This window comes from Hordeum vulgare, chromosome 6H (genome assembly GCF_904849725.1).
Source record: "Hordeum vulgare subsp. vulgare chromosome 6H, MorexV3_pseudomolecules_assembly, whole genome shotgun sequence".
In the NCBI taxonomy this organism is placed as follows: domain Eukaryota; kingdom Viridiplantae; phylum Streptophyta; class Magnoliopsida; order Poales; family Poaceae; genus Hordeum; species Hordeum vulgare.
The window spans coordinates 16,632,583-16,650,208 of record NC_058523.1 but is presented as its reverse complement, the minus strand read 5'-3'; the positions used below and the strand labels follow the sequence as shown (position 1 = coordinate 16,650,208).

At 44.4% G+C, this 17,626-nt stretch overlaps 2 protein-coding genes across 2 annotated transcripts; both read right to left on the bottom strand.

Annotated features, from left to right (window-relative positions):
- Positions 1–5,178: 5,178 nt before the first annotated feature.
- Positions 5,179–8,747, bottom strand: LOC123402230 (receptor-like protein EIX2). The gene has a single exon (XM_045096123.1). It carries the CDS (start codon positions 8,468–8,470, stop codon positions 5,555–5,557), a length of 2,916 nt encoding a protein of 971 aa, XP_044952058.1. The 5' UTR covers positions 8,471–8,747; the 3' UTR covers positions 5,179–5,554.
- A 3,055-nt stretch (positions 8,748–11,802) lies between these two features.
- Positions 11,803–16,118, bottom strand: LOC123402266 (receptor-like protein EIX1). Its single transcript, XM_045096167.1, has 3 exons — positions 13,871–16,118; positions 13,256–13,795; positions 11,803–11,834 (listed from the first exon to the last, which is right to left on the bottom strand). The coding sequence occupies exons 1-3, from the start codon at positions 16,116–16,118 to the stop codon at positions 11,803–11,805; spliced, it is 2,820 nt and encodes a 939-aa protein (XP_044952102.1).
- Positions 16,119–17,626: the final 1,508 nt, after the last annotated feature.

The window sequence follows — 17,626 nt, the reverse complement described above, 5'->3', positions numbered from 1 at the left end:
CACATTAAGTGAAATTCAATATGCAACGAGTTGCATATTGACGAAACTCCACGCGTAGTTATTTAGTTCTATCCTGATTAGATACACGACAATATTAAATGTGGTTATACATGACAAGAGGTGAAGCTTAATTAAACTACCTATCTAAGCATTTTAAATGAGGTCGGAAATGTCATATAGCACCTCCGAAACGACCTCACATGTTAATTTACAATTCTGTCCAGATCTGAACTAACGCATTTAATTGGTTGTTAAACAGCAAAACAAATAGGTTCACGTGATTCTACGTGTCGTTACAAGCAATTTACACATAGAGATTATCTCCAACGGAGCTACGGTTCAAAAGTTACAAGCACCGCAAGATATGATGGCATGAATGCAATATGTGTGCAGTTTTCGATCTGAAGCCATATTTCAGACTTAATGAAAATTATACTTCATGAAAGTGCAGTTTTCGGTCTGAAGCCATATTGACAGCAGCAAAACATATAGCTACAGGACTCCAAATGGCATGAAAATTCAAAGCACGCTAGAGAAAGACAAGGGCTACTACTAACTCCATTGCACCAACCTCAAAAGAGCTACAGATCACAAGATACAAGCAAGACAAGACAACAACAAAATATAACAGATTCCAGACTTGGAAATATTTCAGCTCCTCCAAATCAGCACTATTTCTAGCAACTTGAGGGCAATCAAACCACACCTAAACATGTATTTTTATTGCAACTAAAAATAACAGGGGCTAGACTAAACATCAAAGAACAACTACCTAGTTGACAACTCCTACAAACGAAGAACGACATAAATCCTACGAAATAGACAAGAGGACAACACGGCAAAATATCGCGCAAACTAACTTACTCAAAAGCTAAATCTAATTGCATAGAAAAATTCCATGGATTTTTTTACTCCGAAAACATATAAAATATGTGGGGTTGCACAACAAAAATAATGCCACACATAAATACGAGATAATAACCTATACACGGATAAATAAACTAGCGGCAATCCCTACACGCAAAAATACCAACGACCGCTCTAAAATACATGGAAAATAGGTTCCTAAAATATGGGTATTTTACCGATGGCGTACGAGCAACCCGGTCTTGCGCGAAAAATAATTACGGACACTATCTTATTGAAACAGCACGTTAATCTATGCATTCGACACATCAAACAACGTCAAACAATTATGCAAGTTTTATAATCGGATTCTACGCGAAATTCTACACCAAAAGCATATACAACTCATCGCGATCCGACTTACGGATTAAAAACTACGGACGATCTAATATACGGATATTTTTCTGGAATTTAATTAATTCCTAAATATCCCTAAACGAAAATAACTACCGGGCCGAAATCCTCTCCTAATGGGCTACAGATCACAGCGAGCAACACTTAGCTAAAAGGCGCCTCGGGCGCTGGTTAGGGGGACAGGCTTACCTGGGGGCATCTTGGGCCGGCTCGAGGTGGCCTTGGGGAGGAACCGACGTCCACCTGGGCCACTGCGGGGGCGCCCTGGCCTGGGCCGGCTCGAGGCCCAGCCGAGGCGGGACGCGGTCAACGCGGGATCGCAGGCACGCCCTCCCGTCCTGCTCGGGACGCAGCGACGGCGCAGCTCGCCGGCGAGGGGCCCTGGATCGGCGAAGAGGCCGGGGAACGGAGGGGGAAGGCGGATCCACGGCGGGGATCGCCGGATCTGCCCATTCCCGGTGGCGGCCGGGGCACAAGGTGGCGCTGGCGAGCAGAACGGGGGGCGGGAAATGGAGCTGCGGGGCCATGGCGGCGGCTCGCTTCCTGGCAGAGGCTGGTGGCGGGGTAGGCGGGGCGGCGCAGAGGCGGTCGGGAAGCGCTCCGGCGAGAGAAGGTGCGCCAGGGACCGGCGGCCGGGATGAGCTCGGCTGGCTCGAGCACGGGGGAGCCCGGGAGCACGGGAGTAGAACGGGCGGCGGCGCGGATCCGGGCTTGCCCGGGCCCGATCTGGGCTCGGCGGGCCCGCGGTGGCTGGGACTGGTGGGAGGAGAGAGAGAGCGGGGGGGATAGGTGGGGCGCACGGAAATCGAGGTAGGGCTACGGTGTCCCTTAGGGGCAGTTTAGGGGTGTTTAAATAGGGAAGAGGGCTAGGTTAGAGGGTATCTGGGGGTTTTTCGACCCTCTGATCGTGATCGTGCGGTCCGATCGGAGAGGCGGGTTAGGGTTAGCTGTGTAGAGTGGAGTTGGCTAAGATGAGAGGGAAGACGGGCGACCCGACAACGTATTTTAAAACACCGACAGACGTCCGACGAATAACCGAAGACGGTGCCGCTACGGTCGACCGTTCGGGTACCAGACGGACTCCGATCGCGACGAAATTCGACAAGCGGCCTAACTATAACTAATCACGACCGCATGCCAAGTTTCACCTCGATCAGATAAAGTTTTACGCACACTTTTAAAACAGGGTTTGACGATGCCGCGGGCGCGTGCGTGTGCGGTCGGGCTCAGAACGGACAACGACGAGAACCGGCAACTAACAACGGATGCAAGTTTGAAAACTGGCGGCAACGGGATACCGATGCAATGATGTCATGTCTTCATAATTTTTTTTGAATAGCGACCGATCAAATGCAATTGTGAGATTATGCAACTGAATAGTGCTAAAACATTATTTTTCACTCACAATCATCTAAGATAGTAGATTGTTCATTCCATCACAAATTACTTAGCCTCTATGGATATCTTATATGATATTGAGTAGGTAAATAATCAAATGGTTCATGTAATTTTATTTTTCATCCACATGGTGATTTAAGGCTAAACCTCGTATATAAAACAATTTGACGCTATTATATAAAAAATCACAAGCCATACCTGTAATAGGGAATAAAATTGAACCATGGAACTGTATATATAGTTAGCAGCATGGCAGCGGTGGTTTGGGCCTAGCTATGACAGCCCGAGACCGACGTTTCAGAAGATTTCCTTTTTTTTCCGTCTTCGTCGTGTGTCTATTTTCTTTTGTCGCATATCGTTCCTAAACATTTTCACAGAAAATGATTGAAAGGAAGATAGAAAAGGATGGATGGGGAAAAATTGCAGAGGAGAAATGGGAGAGCATACCATAAAAAATAATATTTTTACATGTCAAGCCACATGCAAAAATTCAATTAATCATTGGTCAATCTAACTTTTGGAACATTGAAATGTAGGGTACACAAGAGAAGATTTTTATAGAAGAAATTCCACGACACCATTGGGAACAGAACAATTGCCATCTTACATCTTTCAAAAATTTCAATATATATAATGCGACATTTCAGAGAAGTTTTGGAGGAAAGCGAACATGAAGTGTGCACATGCATTTTTGTTTCTTTGCGTTATTACGGCCCTGTTTGGAACCACCCAGATTATATAATCTGGTTTTTATAATCTATTGTATTTCCAAACAGGGCAGTTTATATTATAGATTTTATAAACTAGATGACCAGATTATTATAATCTCATAATCTCCTCTACCCCAGCTAAAATGAGATTATGGATTACAAATGACGTGTTATCCTTGTAAACTTCAAGTGAATTACGCAGTGCCACCGTCACTTTCCTATTTTTCCTTGTAAACTGAGGGCAAACATGTCATTGTACAATTTAAAAGCTGGTTTACAGTTTATATAATCTGGCCTCCAAACATGCCCACCTGGATTATTTTTATAAACCAGATTATATAATATATGTTCATAATCCAGATTATTATAATCTATTATGGTTCCAAACAGGGCCTACATTAGACCTTAATTCCAACATTCTCCTATTCTGATATCTGTTTAATTCATGTGTGAGGATGACCTTGGTAGATGTCATAGGTTTCCAAAGCATTGTCCTTTTGTGCTATATTTTGAATATAATTGATTTGTGGGCCAAAACATGTAGGAAACCAATAATGAATATAACAATATATTTTACATTTGTGGGCCAAAACATTGTCCTGCGCAGCCATCACCGGCAAGGACGGAGGAGTCGCCGACGACGGAGCCCGCAGCGCCAGAACGCGTCGCGCTCTCCCTGATGGCGACGGGAAGCCATTATTCGATCGCAAGCCGCCTCCAGCCCTAGCGATCGAGGCTTTGTTATCGATAGCGATCGTTTCTTTTTCTGTTACCGCCGGACTCTCATGGTCAGACGACACCTTAGAGCGTGCGTTCGGGCTCACGTTCGTGCACAACTGGGCCGTGTACCCAGCTGTGACGGGCCCAATGCTAGAAACCGACCCATCACGACCCAGCAGAGCGTTCAAACGAGCCTCCCGCACCTCACGGATCCTTGGATCCCGATCGGCCGGAGCTGCCGTCGTCGGTCACGACGGCCCCGCCGGTCGGTTGTTTTTTCGTCGGATCGGTACCTTCTTCCACGTGTTGAGGAAGTCTGCTAGAGTAAGCACTAGCAATTGCACCTTCGGTAATGTACCCTTCCATGGCCGCACCGCAGATGCCGATGTTTGCCCGGTGAACGATGCGGCGGAGGACCTCCACCCTGTCGTCGCCTAGTCCATCCCAGGCGCTGTCGTTGGGAGGGACAACCTCGTTGATGCAGTTTGCCACATGCTTTTCTGAATATCCAACCTGTATAGATTCCCAAATTAGGTCTGACGGCGTCGGCGAACTCACCTCCGGCTGATTGAGATCGTCGTCATCATCCTCATCGTCGTCTGTAAGCACCCAAAACCGGCCACCCACCCGCCTGTGACCTCCAGGCCGGGGGCTAGCGGCGGCGGCGGCGGCGGCCGGGGCCATCAGTCGCCCTGTCGCCCTCTCAGTTCCAATCTGATGTGGGTTACAAATATGTTACTATAAAGCAGAGGCAGACAACTGACACAGTTCGACAGTTTGACAATGGTCAGACTGAACCAAATAATCCAACAGAGATGAAGCTTTGAAGTTGTAGTCAAGTGAGCAGTCTACGTCATCTGTAAAAATACATCGAACGGTTCTGTGCAAAAACAGAGACCATAGTACTGCCTGGGTTCTTCTCAAAATCAGAATTGAGCATCTTCTAGGCAAGAACAAAATCATCATCATTCTTGCCATCACCGGTTTCACCCTCCATATCTTTGCCATTTGAGTTATGCCCGGGGTATCAATGTTTACTGTGGAATTAATATAAAAAAGAAAAGCGCCAACAACAGAAGACACATAGAAATCACATCATATACACAAACCTCAGTTGATGGCACGCACCTAGAATTCATAGGTGTGCATGACTAGTTCCAATACAATGCACCTTTGAATACATACATGTGTGTGACTTGTTCCAGTACAATACACTGGAATATCAATTGATACATTCATGATAAATCTCCAGAGTATGTCAAATTACATGTCTAGTACAATACAATACGAAAAACAGCATACCAATCTCAGTCCATGGAATGCACCTTGAATACATATCCTGACTAGTACTAGTAGTCTAGTACAATACCTAAACATTGACTTATACATTCATGATAAATCTCAAAAGCATTTACTGAATTATATGAGAGCAAACCAATAACCTGTGCTGGTCATCTCATCTCCTTCTACCCATTAATTTTACCTCTCAAGGAAGCCGAGGTAACAGCCACTTGCACATAAGCCCAATCATACAAGCTGTCGCAGAACGAGTACCAAGCAGTTCTCCATCTCCTCTTGAACAAGAAGGTGCACAAGACCACCCAGAGACCCATCATATATCCAGAACCCGAGGCAAGGAAAAATGAAACCATGTTGCCGCTTGCATCTCCCTGGTGCTCTCGAATAGCTAGCTTGGCCTGTGAACAATTCCACGAGAGAGGAGGACCGCAGAGGCCCGGATTGCCGATATAAATAGATGCCGGGTCTTCGAGTGTTTGCAGTTGATTTCCTGTTGGTATCTTTCCTCTCAGATTGTTGTAGGACAGGTTCAAGCGACTGAGTGACATGAGAGCCGATAAGCTTGGAGGTATTTCACCAGACAAATCATTGTGTGATAGGTCGAGTGACTCCACTTGAATTAAGGCACCAACATTGTCAGGGATTTTTCCATCGAATTTGTTCCATGATAGGTTCAGGTTCTTCAGTTCCACAAGATTGCCGATTTCTTCAGGAATCTCTCCAGTAAGACTATTACAAGATAAATCAAGATTGAACATGTATATGATCTCTCGTGTATAAAATCTCTCTTGACCTTTCGTGAGTATCGTGAAATTCTCAGTATAGTCAATTTCTTGATATGCAATACTTCCTCTTTGAGTAGCTAATGCATTCTCAAGATCAAAAACGTTATTGCTTGTTCGTGTCATGCCTGTCCAATTAACAATAGATGTCGGTATGATCCCTGATATATTATTGTAGGCAAGGTCCAAATTCTGAAGATCAACAAGCTTCGTAAGCTCGACAGGAATGTGACCACGAAACATATTGGATCTCAGTCCTAAGAAAGACAAAGATGACAGCTTCTCCCCAATCCATGGTGGTAAATCCCCAGAAAATTGATTGTGTCCGAGATCAAGAAAGATGAGTTGTGGGCATTTTCGCAAAAGCAAAGGAAAATCACCCGAGAGGTTGTTGTCTCTTAAGCTTAGATTAACAATGCTCAGATCTGGCATATTTGTGCTGGACTTGTCGACTAGGCAATCAGTAATTGATCCATTGAGGTTATTTCTTGATAGATTTAACTTCCGCAATAATCGCAACTTGCACAAAGAAGATGGAATGGCCCCAGAGATCATGTTGTCATATAGAAAAAGTGTTTCAAGCCCTGGAGCTCCAAAGTCTAATGGTAGTGGCCCAACTAGATTGTTCCAACTGAGATCCAGGTCGGTTAGATTGATGGGAAGTTTAGGTATTGGACCACCAAGCTGGTTAGAACTGAAATCCATTACCTTTGCTCTCATAAATTCCATTGTTGATGGGAGCACTCCTGTAATTTGATTATTTCGAATATTCAGATACTCTAGTGAGGAAGTTGCTATCCAAAACCAACCTGGTACCATGTCATTTATGCTTGCGTATGATATATCAAGACTCACCACGGGTGTTTGCCATTTAAGCCACATTGGGAATTTAGGCCCTAGCTGACAGGACTGAAGTTCAATCCAATTTAGGCTGAAAGGAGGAACCCAAGTTGGACTCACTGTGATGGCAATGGAGTTGTCTGACAATATCAATTTCTCTAACATAGCTAGACGTGATAAATGGCCTTCATGCATGACACCGTCCAGGTTATTAGAGCTAAGGTCCAACATCGTTAGCTGTTTGAGATCTCCTATCCACACCGGGACATGACCAGTGAGTTTGTTCTCAGCAAGAACCAGCCATCTCAAGTTTCTCAAGGGCTCTACTATTGTAGTCGGCAGGCTTCCAGTCAGATTGCTATCCAGTAGAACCAAGTCTTTTAGTTTATTCTGTGAACAGTTTGGTAATCGATGGAATAACTCTGCTATACTCCCGTTTATATTGTTCAGAGAAAAATCTAATGTATCCAAATTACATAGGTTCTTTAAGTTGGATGGTATCATGCCCACAAGGTTGTTAGCTTGTAACCGAAGCTCCACAATCGAGGTCATATTACCTATCTCGTCCGGAAACGGGCCATAGAAACCACTAGACGAGATATATAGATTTTTTAGGCCAGTTAGATCCCAAAACCAGTTAGGGATGCTACGCTTATGGAAGTTGTTGCCCGCAAGGTCGAGTGTTTCAAGAGATGTCAAATTTGAGAACTGAATAGAATCAGGGCTACTTCTAAGTTGGCAATTGACAAGACGGAGAACTTTCAGAGTTGGAAGCATGTTCACAACCGGAAGCCAGTGAACAATTGCACTGAGGTTCACCCCAGTCATATCCAGGTGCTCAACCGAAGTTAACTGGGATAACCAGGTGATATCAGTGGAATATGTGTCTGAGTAGGAGTCAAGATTTAGGTACCGTAAGTTGGAGAGATTACCCAGCTGCGGTGGTATCCTTCCAATGAACTGTGAGCTTGATAGGTCGAGATATCTCAGCTGATGGAGAGAACCCATGAACTCCGGTATTTGCATCTCATCAAACCCGTTGTAGCTGAGGTCGAGATACCGTAGGTGTTGTAAACGAAGCAACGAGGAGCTTATGTTACCTGCTAGCACCTCCCTTTTCTCCCCATAACTTCTTATGTTGCCTCCTAGCACCTCCACAAAATCAGGGCCTCGGAGATCGAGCTTGACAACATGGCCGGTTCTGTTGCTGCAGTAGACGCCCTTCCACCAGCAGCAGTCGTCACCCTTCCAAGACGAAAGGAGGTTGGCAGGGTCTGATAGGCCTGCCCTGAAGGCAAGAAGGGCAGACCTCTCACCGGCAACACAGCTGGCGACCGCATCGTTTGGATGCAGGGCAGATAATGTGTCCTCCGTGGTGCTCTTGGCTTGAGTGAACAAGAGTAAGGCTATGGCTATTTGGATGCAGGAGAAGTGAAGTGTGTCCATTGGAGATTTTGCCATGTGAACATGTGGTCTTCTTTTCTCCCGATTCAGGTATATATGTTCTTCTTGAGAGTTGAGATAGGAGACCAATGAGGAATTTCATGGAAGGCGCTGAGCGCAGTTTTTCCACAACTAGTCGGCTTGAGGGTCCACATATATAGTACTATCATAGACTTTGGGTCTTTGGAATTTAATTGGAAATCGCTGGATGGTACTGGAGCATCAATTGACAACGGTGTGAAGCCAAGTGCAGATTTTCCACAACTACTTGGCTTAAATTTAATGGAAGTCGCTGGATGGTACTGGAGCCAAGTGCAGTTTTTCCACGACTACTTGGCTTGAGGGTCCAGGTATTACTGTCATGGACTATGAATTATTGGGAATGAAAATTAGAATATATATGTAATCCGAAATGTAAATATTCTAAGAATACTTATAGGACAAGTGGTGAATTCCGTTGGTAAGAGAGATCCCACCATCACCCATCTAGGGCCAAAATCAAGATTGATCTGAAAGAAACAAATCCAAATATTCGAGACGGAGAATACTTACAGGACAAGAAGGAAGGCTACAGCTGGGGCAGGGGAATGTGGAAGGGGGCGACCTTGCGATCTGGAGGCTGGCGGTGCCGGCGACGACGACGACGGAGACGCCGTCGAGCGGATCCGCCGGAAGAACTCTCCGTGACACGCCTCCTTCCTGCTTCCCAGCGGCTGCCCCGCCGCCTCGGCTACTCTGCCGGCGCAGGTCGGCGGGCATGTCGGAGTGAGCAGATCTACCCGTGCTGTCTCTTTTTGTTTTACATAGAAAATGCATTAATATCGATTACAACTGGCCTTTCTATTCCAAACACATCAAAGATATACTCCCTCCCTCCGTTCCTAAATATAATTAATCTTTTAAAATTTTTGCTAAGAGACCACATACAAATCAAAATGAATGAATCTATATTTTAAAATATGTATATATACATTCGCATTTAGTTTTTTAATAAAATCTTTAAAAAAACTTATATTTAGAAAGGGGGAGTACACAGCTGAAAAAACAGAAGAAATAAGACTGTCCCAGTCATCAATTACTAGCATCAGCAACACTCTAACGACCCCAAAAACAATATCCAAATTACGAAAAAGTTCTTCAAAACTATGCCTTGAATAAGGAATATAATGCATAAGCATTGTCGTTGTTTGGTCGAAGATCTTAGATTTTCGTCTCAGAAAAGTTTGAAATCATTGAAAAACAATGTCTTCAACATTCATCAAGGTTATTGTCAAGTACAACCAATAAAGTCAACCTTAGGCTTTTACCCTCAGAATTGATACTTGGTACTTGAGAAACACCAAAAAAAGCAGTCCTCGAGTGTTGTCACCCCTGCTTGCCGAGGAAGATGATGCAAGTAACCAAACACCTCGCACATAGTTTTCTCCGCATTCAATACATCCTTTCACCAAAGCTTCATGACCTCCATCTATGCCTTAGAAATCTTGACTTGGACATGTCTCATGACACAAACAAAGCTTCGCGTAGCACCCTCTTGATGCCGTGCTGGTTGATAATATGAGTGCCCATGATTGAAACCTTTCCAATCTAGATATCCAGGGGCAACATACAATAATCCAATAGATCTCCGACATGAAGATCAAAACTCGTGAGCGGTCAGATACAAGAATGCCGACATCCGATAGAAAGACGACTTGGCGAAAGAAGAGTGCTAGGGCCAAACCACCACTGTCGTGCTGCTAACTCCACCAGCCGACGACCACGGCGGAGCCGGCCGCCTGTGACACCGCCGCCCTCATCACGCCTCGCTTGAGCAGCTAGATCGCCCCGTCTGCTGTCCGACGACTCCGACCGCCTATCGGTACACCACCTCGACACTTGGCACACCTCGTCATGCTGTTGTCGTCGACAAGCTCCGGCGTGTGACCACGTTGTTGCGCTTGCCGCCAGCGTTGCATCCAGGTCCGTTTGCATCGGCCCATGCCAAAGGCCCTACGCGAGGAGACGAGACCACCCTGCCGTCGCTGGTGCCGACTGGGCTTGGCTTGGCCGCGCCTGGTGACGAGGGAAGGGAGGGAGGAGGAGGTGGATCCCCTGGGGCGGCGTCTGGTTTACCTCCGGTGACACATATGCAATAACATGTGTACTTAGCCACTTATGCAAGTGAAGGAACCTGTGCTAGATGTGGGGCAACTCAAATTAACTGAAGCAATACATGTTAATAAAATAAACATGACACTTAGATCGTCAGCTTATGTGGCTGAAATGTACCCCAAAATCCAATAAACACACACACAGAAGGATGCACAACAGCACTTGGGCAGAAATATAACACGGTCATTACCATAGGGGGGGTTACAGTTCGACAATCCGACAATGATCAGGCTCAACCAAATAATCCAAGAGCACTGAAGCTTTGAAGTAGTAATGAAGCGAGCAATCTATGTCATCTGTAAATGAGATAATGGACGTGAGTATGAGTATAAAAAACATCAGATTTTTTTTTTGAAAAGGAGGAAACGAGCCCCCGGCCTCTGCATCAATCGATGCATGCAGCCATATTATTAAAAATCCAAAGTAACAAAATAGTTCGAGATAGGCCTGAAGGCTGAAAAATAAGATGGATCTGAAACTAAACAAACTCTTAAGAAACACGCACATCCGGCGTAACTAATAGCAGACTACGATGCCTATACACCTAGTCTATTACTAGCACGCCATCCAAACCGGTTGAAGATAACACGTGCGACCATCTCCCACCGGTTGCACCCAGTAGTCATAACCTCCCTGTTGTCTGCAAGACTGAGTGATGACCACGTACGGATCCAGGACGTTGCTCGGAATATGACCTGCAAAAAATTGTTGAATTTCTTACCATTAAATATTATGTCGTTTCTGGTATTCCATATAGCCCACAAAAGAGCACATATCCCTATTCTAATAAGTCTAGATAGTTTAACGTCCACTCCATTGAGCCACATTGTAAACATTGAATTGATGCACGTAGGTGGGATCACGTTAAAGGCTATATGGATAGTGCGCCAAAGTAGTTTTGCGAGGGGGCAGTCCAAAAACAAGTGTCTGATAGTTTCATGTTGATCACAATAACAACAATTGGATCTACCTCTTCAACTACGCTTAATTAAATTATCTTTGGTTAATACCACACATTTTATATGTAGATGGTTCTATGCAGGAGTAACAAACAAAATAGAGACCACCTCTTTCCATGAAGACCTCAGCAGGAGCAAAAAATGACTTCCATTTTCTCTCCATAGTATTTTTCTAGGTTCTTCACAAGTATTGTTCTTGAAGAATCAAACATCTTCCAGGCCAGAACAAAATCAGAATCAGCTTCTATCACCGGTTTCACCCTCCTTATCTTTACCGTCTGAGTTTTGCCCGAGGTATCAGTATTTACCATGGGGTAAAAGCACATTGAAAAAGAATCATAAATTATTAAAAAAAGCACTAACAACCGAAAAGTATCCTTAAAATCAAAGTCTTCATGTGGTTTGTGCACAAGAAGGTGATTCTCACTAAGAGTAATCTGGCTAAACGCAATTGAGGGAGGGGGGATACACGATGTAGCTTCTGTGATAATGAGGAAAACATTAAACATCTTTTTCTCCAATGTCCACTTGCGATAATTCTATGACAGACAGTTCGTATAGCCTTTAACATTATGCCTTCAGATAGCAAGACACGTTGTTTGGAACGTGGCTCAGACGCATTTGTATAGGAGTATGTGCACTTCTTTAGAGTATATGGAACACATATAAATTGTTTGCAGGTATTACACAGAGCATCGGCGTTGATCCGTACATGATTATTACTCACTCCTACAGAAACCAAGGAATTGTGATGCACCTTTTTGCGGAAACCGGAGACCCATCACATATCTGTACATGATCATCACTCACTTATGGTTCTAGATATGTGATGCACCTTCTTGTTCAAGAGGATGGTACTATAAAGCAGAGGCAGACAACTAACACGGTCATTACCACAGGGGGGATACAGTTTGACAATTCGACAATGGTCAGGCTCAACCAAATAATCCAAGAGAGCTGAAGCTTTGAAGTGGTATTGAAGCGAACAATATGTCATCTGTAAATCAGATACTCGGACATGGGTACAAAAGCATCCAACGACTATATGCAGGAATAACAAACAAAAACAGAGACCACCCCACTCCGCCAGTCGATGGACGAACCTAGAATTCATACATGTGCATGATTAGTTCGAGTACAATGCACCTAGAATACACACGTGTGCGTGACTTGTTCCAGTACATACACGGTAATATAGATTGATACATTCATGATAACACTTTTGCTTCGGTACAACCCCCTCCCCACAAAACGTATAAAGGAGAATGTATATCCACCTCGTATTGTACATTATAGGCCGCCGTACGTATATCCACCTCATATAGTATACGTATGACGGCCTATACTGTATAATACAAGGTGGGTATACATTCTCCTTTATACGTTTTGTGGGGGAGGGGGTTGTACCGGAGCACACCTCTCATGATAAATCTCCAGAGTATATCAAATTACATGTCTAGAGCAAGCCAACAAGCAATGCTGGTTCTAGTACAACACAAAAAACAGCATACCAATCTCAATCGATGGCATGCACCTTGAATACATACATATCCTGACTAGGTCTAGTACAATACTCGAACATCCATTGGTACATTCATGAAAAATCTCCAAAGCGTTTATTAAAGTACATGAGAGCAAACAAAGAGCCAGTGCTGGTGATCTCATCTCAGCTTCTACCCATTAATTCTACCTCTAAAGGAAGCCCAGGTAACAGCCACTTGCACATAAACATGGTCATACAAATTGTCGCACAGCGAGTACCAAGCAGCTCTCCATCTCCTCTTGAACAAGAAGGTGCAAAAGACCACCCACAGACCCATCACATATCCAGACCCGGTGGCGAGGGAAAACGAAACCATGTCGCTCATTGCATCCCCCTTGCGCTCTCTGGTAGTTGGAACTTGCTCGGGATGTGAACAATTCCATGAGAGAGGAGAACCGCAAAGGCCCGGGTTGCCGATATAAATAGATGCAGGGTCCTCAAGTGTTTGCAGTTGATTTCCTGTCGGTATCTTTCCTCTCAGATTGTTGTAGGACAGGTTCAAGCGACTCAGTGATGTGAGAGTCGATAAGCTTGAAGGGATTTCACCGGACAAATCATTGTGCGATAGGTCAAGTGACTCCACCTGCATTAAGGCGCCGATATTCTCAGGGATTTTTCCATTGAATTTGTTCCATGATAAGTTTAGGCTCTTCAATGCTACAAGAGCGCTGATTTCTTCGGGAATCTCTCCGGTAAGACTATTACAAGATAAGTCAAGATTCACCATATATATGATTTCTCCTGTATATAGTCTCTCTTGACCTTTTGTGAGCACTGTGAAATTCTCACTGTAGACAACTAGTACATTGTCATTAACCCCAGATATATAATTGAAGGCATACTGAAGATTATCAGAGTTACCTCTTGTTTGTGTCATGCCTGTGCAATTACCAATAGATCTCGGTATGCTCCCTGATATATTGTTGTATGCCAGGTCCAAATATTGGAGATTAACAAGCTTCGTAAGCTCGACTGGAATGTGACCATGAAACATATTGGATCTCAGTCGTAAGAATGACAAAGACAGTAGCTTCTCCCCAATCCATGCTGGTAAAGTCCCATAGAACTGATTATTGCTGAGATCAAGAAACATGAGTCGTGTACATTTCTGCAGCAGCAAAGGAAATGCGCCCGAGAGGTTGTTGTTTCTTAAGCTTAGATTAGTGATACTAAGACCTGTCATGCTTGTGCTGGACTCGTTGACTAGGCAATCAGTAATTGACCCATTGAGATTATTTCTTGATAGATCTAGCAGCTGCAATGATTGCAACTTGCACAAAGAAGATGGAATGACGCCAGAGATCATATTATTGTATAGAAGAAGTGTTTCAAGTCTTGGTGCTCCAAAGTCTAATGGTAGTGGGCCAACTAAGTTGTTCTGACTGAGATCCAGGCCGGTTATATTGATGGGAAGCTTAGGTATTGGACCACCAAGCTGGTTAGAACTGAAATCCATTCCTTTTCCCCTCATAAATTCCATTGTTGATGGTAGGACTCCTGTGATCTGATTATTTTGGACATTCAGATACTCTACCGAGGAAGCTGATATCCAAAACCAATCCGGTATCATGTCATTTATGCTTGTGTTTGATATATCAAGACTCCATACGTGTGTTTGCCATCTAAGCCACGTTGGGAATTTAGGCCCTAGCTGACAGGAACGAAGGTGAATCTGTTTCAGACTGAAAGGAGGAACCCATTTTGGACTCACTCTGATGGCTATGGAGTTGTCTGACAATACCAATTTCTCTAACATCTCTAGACGTGATAAATGGCCTTCATGGATGACGCCATCCAGGTTATTAGAGTTAAGGGCCAACGTCGTTAGCTGTTTGAGCTCTCCTATCCACACCGGGACATGACCAGTGAGGCTGTTATTAGCGAGATACAGTCGGCTCAGGTTGCTTAATCTTTGTACCGGTATAGATGGCAGGCTTCCAGTCAGATTACTCTCCGCTAGAAACAAGTCTTGTAGTTTATTCCATGAACAATTGGGTAATCGATGGAATAATTCTGTTATACTTCCGTTCATATTGTTCCCGGCGGAAGCCAATTTCTCCAAATTACATAGGTTCTTCATACTGGGAGGTAACATGCCCACAAGGTTATTATATATGAAATCAAGCTCCACAATGGCGGTCATATTACCTATCTCGTCTGGAAACGGGCCATAGAAACCATTTTCCCAGATATATAGGTACTTGAGGCTAGTTAAATCCCAGAACCAGTTGGGCCTGCTACGCTTATGGAACTGGTTATCTGAAAGGTCGAGTGTTTCAAGAGATGTCAGATTTGAGAGCTGAAGAGAATCAGGGCAAGTTCTAAGTTGGCAAGCGGAAAGACCAAGAAATTTCAGAGTTGGAAGCATGTTCACAACCGGAAGCCAGTGAACAATTGTACTGAGGTTCACCTGAGACATATCTAGGTGTTCAAGGGAAGTTAACCGTGACAACCAGCTGATATCAGTGGAATATGTGTCTGAGTAGGACTCAAGATTTAGGTACTGTAAGTTGGAGAGATTACCCAGCTGCGGTGGTATCCTTCCAATGAACAGTGAGCTTGATAGGTCGAGATATCTCAGCTGATGGAGAGAACCCATAAACTCCGGTATTTGTATCTTGTAAAACCCGTTGTCGCTGAGATCGAGATAGCGTAGATGTTGTAAACCAAGCAAGGAGGAGCTTATGTTGCCTGCTAGCGCCTGCCTGTAATCATCAGAGCCTTGGAGATCGAGCTTGACAACATGACCGGTTCTGTTGCTGCAGTAGACGCCCTTCCATCGGCAGCAGTCATCGCCCTTCCATGACGAAAGGAGGTTACAAGGGTCTGATAAGCCTGCCCTGAAGGAAAGAAGGGCAGACCTCTCACCGGCAACACAGCTGGCGGGCGCATCGTTTGGATGCAGGGCAGATGTATCCTCTGTGGTGCCCTTGGCTTGAGTGAACAAGAGCAAGGCTATGGCTATTTGGATGCAGGAGAGCTGGAGCGTGTACATGATTGTTTTTGCCATGAACATGTGGTCTTCTTTTCTCCCGGGTCAGGTATATGTTCTTCCTGAGATAGGAGACCAATGAGGACTTTGGGGCTAAGAATTTCATCGAAGGCGCTGGAGGAATGGAGCTGAGCGCACTTTTTCCACAACTAGTCGGCTTGAGGGTCCACATAGTACTACTACCTCCGTCACGGTTTAGAAGGCGTGCATGCAAATTCTCTAAGACCTAGGTGGTTATTGATTGGTTGTGAAATGAGTTAAAAAATAGCATTCACACTACGCATGCATATAGAAGTAGTACAACGGAGTACTAATTAGTTGCTAGGAGTAAATGCAACGTGCCTTAATCTTTGTCTATTTTGGAAACGCACGCAAGTCTAACTGTGCCTTTTAAACCGTGACGGAGGGAGTATTTGTTTTCAGATTTGAGACCAATGAGGACTTTGGGTCTTGGAATTTAATGGAAGTCGCTGGATGGTGGAGCATCAATTCAAAACAGTGTGAAGCCAAGTGCAGTTTTTCCACAACTAGTACTTCCAGGACAAGTGTGAAGCTAAGTGCAGTTTTTCCACAGCTAGTATTTGGCTTGAGGGTCCATCTGTACTACTGTCAAGGACTATGAATTATTGGGCATGAAAATTAGGATATGGAGTATATATGTAATCCGAAATGTAAATATTCTAATAAGAATTCTTACAGAACAAGTGGTGAATTCCGTTGGTAAGAGAGATCCCACCATCCCCCATATAGGGCCAATATTCTAATAAGAATTCTTACAGAAGGGCGAACCCAATCCCGTCCATCTCCCTCGGCGGACAAGAAGAAAGGCTACAGCTGAAGCAGGGGAATGTGAAAGGCTGGCGGCGCCGGTGACGAGGATGGAGACGCCGTAGAGCGGATCCGCCGGAAGAACTCTCCACGACACGCCTCCTTCCTGCTCCCCCGCAGCTGCCTTGCCGCCTGGGCTACTCTGCTGGCGCAGGTCGGCGGGCATGTCGGAGTGAGCAGAGCAGGCAGCCCACACCGTGGGGGTGAAGATCTGCCTGTGCTGTCTCTTTTTGTTTTACACATAGGGAATGCATTCATATCGGTTACAACTGGCCTTTCTATCCCAAACACATTAAAGATATACTCCCTCCCTTTCTAAATATAAGTGTTCTAACAAAATTCGCTAGGAGATCACACACGAAGCAAATGAATGAATCTACACTTTAAAATATGTCTATATAGTTCCCTCGTGAAATCTCTAGAAAGACTTATATTTACGAACGGAGGGAGTACACATCTGAAATAACAAAAGAAATAAGACGCTATCCCGGTCATCAATTACTAGCATCAGCAACACTCTAACCACCCAAAAACAATATCCAAATTACGAAAAAGTTCTTCAAAACTACGCCTCGAATAAGGAATATAATGCATAAGCATTGTCGTTGTCCGGTCGAAGATCTTGTATTTTCATTCCAGAAAAAGTTTGAATTCATTGAAAAAAAATGTCTTCAACATTCATCAAGGTTATTGTCAAG

Bases quoted from the DNA above. Each gene is read 5' to 3' on its own strand.
- LOC123402230 (XM_045096123.1), bottom strand. From the start codon at position 8,470: ATGGCAAAATCTCCAATGGACACACTTCACTTCTCCTGCATCCAAATA.
- LOC123402266 (XM_045096167.1), bottom strand. From the start codon at position 16,118: ATGGCAAAAACAATCATGTACACGCTCCAGCTCTCCTGCATCCAAATA. The intron at 13,796-13,870 runs GTCAAGAGAGAC...GTCTTACCGGAG, and splicing joins TTTCACAGTGCTCACAAAAG to AGATTCCCGAAGAAATCAGC. The intron at 11,835-13,255 runs GTAGAATTAATG...CAGACGGTAAAG, and splicing joins TACCTGGGCTTCCTTTAGAG to ATAAGGAGGGTGAAACCGGT.